At 35.9% G+C, this 2,500-nt stretch overlaps 1 protein-coding gene across 11 annotated transcripts in view; it reads right to left on the minus strand.

The window, feature by feature from the left end:
* Positions 1–2,500, minus strand: part of FOXP2 (forkhead box P2) — a 531,392-nt gene that overhangs the window by 2,342 nt on the left and 526,550 nt on the right. For all 11 annotated transcript variants that reach the window (XM_057550253.1, XM_057550257.1, XM_057550256.1 and 8 more), the window contains one exon: positions 1–1,616. This exon is cut by the window's left edge and continues 2,342 nt beyond it. In XM_057550253.1, the coding sequence (XP_057406236.1) occupies positions 1,472–1,616 (145 nt within the window). In that variant the 3' untranslated portion in view covers positions 1–1,471. The remainder of the gene's footprint in view (positions 1,617–2,500) is intronic.

Consider the following 2,500-nt stretch of genomic DNA (forward strand, 5'->3'; position numbering starts at 1 on the left):
CATGGACTACAATTGCTATAATCTTTGCTTTCAGTGTAAAAACTCAGCTAGATCACTTTAAAATCAATATGAAATTAATTTTTGGCTTTACTAGACCTTTTATGTTTGGTTCCTACTTTTTGTTTTTTTCATTATAACTTAAGACTATAAAAAATGGTACACAACAAAGATTCAGACCATACAAGACATCTTCTAACAACATGTATTCACCACCGAAAATAAGTGACTGGATGGGGAAAACAAAAACACAATGTCCTATATATATAACAATATGCAATCTGCATTTGCATCAAGTACATAATCGTTTTGGTCAGTGATCCACATTTGTTGCTTTCTAGCATATCATAACTTCCACTGCAGATTTTGTCCTCACCTCTGTCTTTAATGAAAGCAAATCTTCATTGCATTTAGATGGACTTTTGGCCTCAGAAGATTACTCTGTGTCTAAATTAGGTTTTTACTTGTGGTTTTTGTCATATTTGATTCTTGCTTTAGGGCTAAATGAAAAGATCCCAGAGGTCATCAGAAAACAGCAGGTAGTTCATGGAAAAGGTTCCTTTGTACTAATTGAAGTTACAGAAGGCTGACCAAAGCATGTGGCTGCTTCTGTCCTTGAGCTCTTGGCCATGGTTAGAGTTGGCTTTGGTTTGCAGCTGTAGCCTTTGACTGTGTTTGCAGGTAGACAAAGCTTTATCACAAGGAGGTAAAGAGTACAGTTGTAAGATCTATGCAGATATGCAAATGTTTCTATGGTGCTTGCACAGATAATGTTAGCTTAGGATTGCACTTTACATCTTAACACTAACAGCACAGACTGGAAGCCTAAGGTTTTAGATGGTTGCAACAGTCTAATTACTGTGTTTTGTAATAACTAACTTATGTCATTTACAGTTGGTGGCACCAACATAAAAAACTAATGTTCTGTTGTTTAAAATTCAGCTAGATACAAGCAGTGACACTAATTTCTGATACTACTCCTGTGCAAATTAAAAACAATAGCAACAAGTTGAACTTGACCAGCAATTGTTTCTAACATTACAACTACTGAATGCTGGAAAATTCACATTAATGAAACTAACACTATTTTTGGCAGTATATGAGGCGCGTTTGCTTTCTACAGGACGTGTATCCTCATATTCAGTCATTTCATGAACCCTTAAGAGCCACATTTTTTAAATGGGCAAAGCCATTATAGAAAGAACAGTTCTTTTTTTTTTTTTTCCCAAGAAAATCAGTTTTTGTCTTTTTTTTCTAAAAAAAAAAAAAAAAAAAAAGAGAGAGAAGAAAACAAGCAATTTGCCTGTTGGTACTGAATCCCAAAGGGCTGGCTTCATAAGTTCCTTTAGGGCTGTCTCCTTTATCCATGCTTAATAAATAGTCACAGTAAAAATTTGTCAAATATTCATGGTTGTGGAGTGGTTATGAAGGTCAGTGATATGTCCCTTCACGCTGAGGTTTCACAAGTCAGTTCTCATTCCAGATCTTCAGATAAAGGCTCTTCTTCAATCTCTCTGTCATCTTCTAGTTCTGGACTGTGATTCGCTGTTGTCACTAAGGACATCGGGCAGTCTTCATCCTCGGCAATCACTGGCTCTTCCTTGACATGAATTGAATGTCTGAAAAACACGTAGAGGCACCAAAGTTTTACTAAGTGACCAAGAAACAAAACTTGACCAACCTTGGGTGGGGGAAGGAAGGATCGGGAGGTTGGGATTTAGCAGATGCAAATACAGAATGGATGAACAACAAGGTCCTACTGTATAGCACAGGGAGCTATAGTCAGTGTCCTGTGATAAACCATAATGGAAAAGAATATGAAAAAGAATACATATATATATATATGTATAACTGAGTCACTTTGCTGTACAGCAGAAATTAACACAACATTATCAATCAACTATACTTCAAAACAAATTAAAAAAAAAAAAACAAAACTTGACCAACCTTGTGACGAGGAGGCCAACTGAAAGAAGGGAAGAAAACACAGCACTGTCTCTTAAAAAACTGCATCTGATTGATCGCATGAGCTGGTTGGAGACATGATACGGCACAGAAGAATTGTGCGGGTAGGGATTCAGAGTAACATGAGCATGGAGTCCCACATGCGTGCTGTTTAGGTAAAACATCCGTTCTCCGCATTCTTTCAGAATGAAATGTTTTGTTAGTATTTGTTCTAACACCATAATCAGAGAGCGACGGTAAAGGAATATTAAACAATTAACTGTCAAACAGAAATAGTTTTTCCCTTTCAGTTTTTCCTAGCAATTCCTTTAATATCTGTTACTTCTAAATATTTCAGACTGAGCCGAACAGCTTTTATTTCTATTTTTTTTAACTCTCCAGTATGAATTCGATTGTGGTGTTGGTTGAAACAAATACTAACAAAGTTCAGAAAATAACTGGAGCTAAAGCGTCTTCATTAACAGGATGCCAGTAACTATTTTCAAGCATGTATTTATATGTTTGTGTGTGTACATACATTATATAATTAAAATTTTGT

The sequence above is a fragment of the Balaenoptera acutorostrata genome, chromosome 7 (assembly GCF_949987535.1).
Source record: "Balaenoptera acutorostrata chromosome 7, mBalAcu1.1, whole genome shotgun sequence".
In the NCBI taxonomy this organism is placed as follows: domain Eukaryota; kingdom Metazoa; phylum Chordata; class Mammalia; order Artiodactyla; family Balaenopteridae; genus Balaenoptera; species Balaenoptera acutorostrata.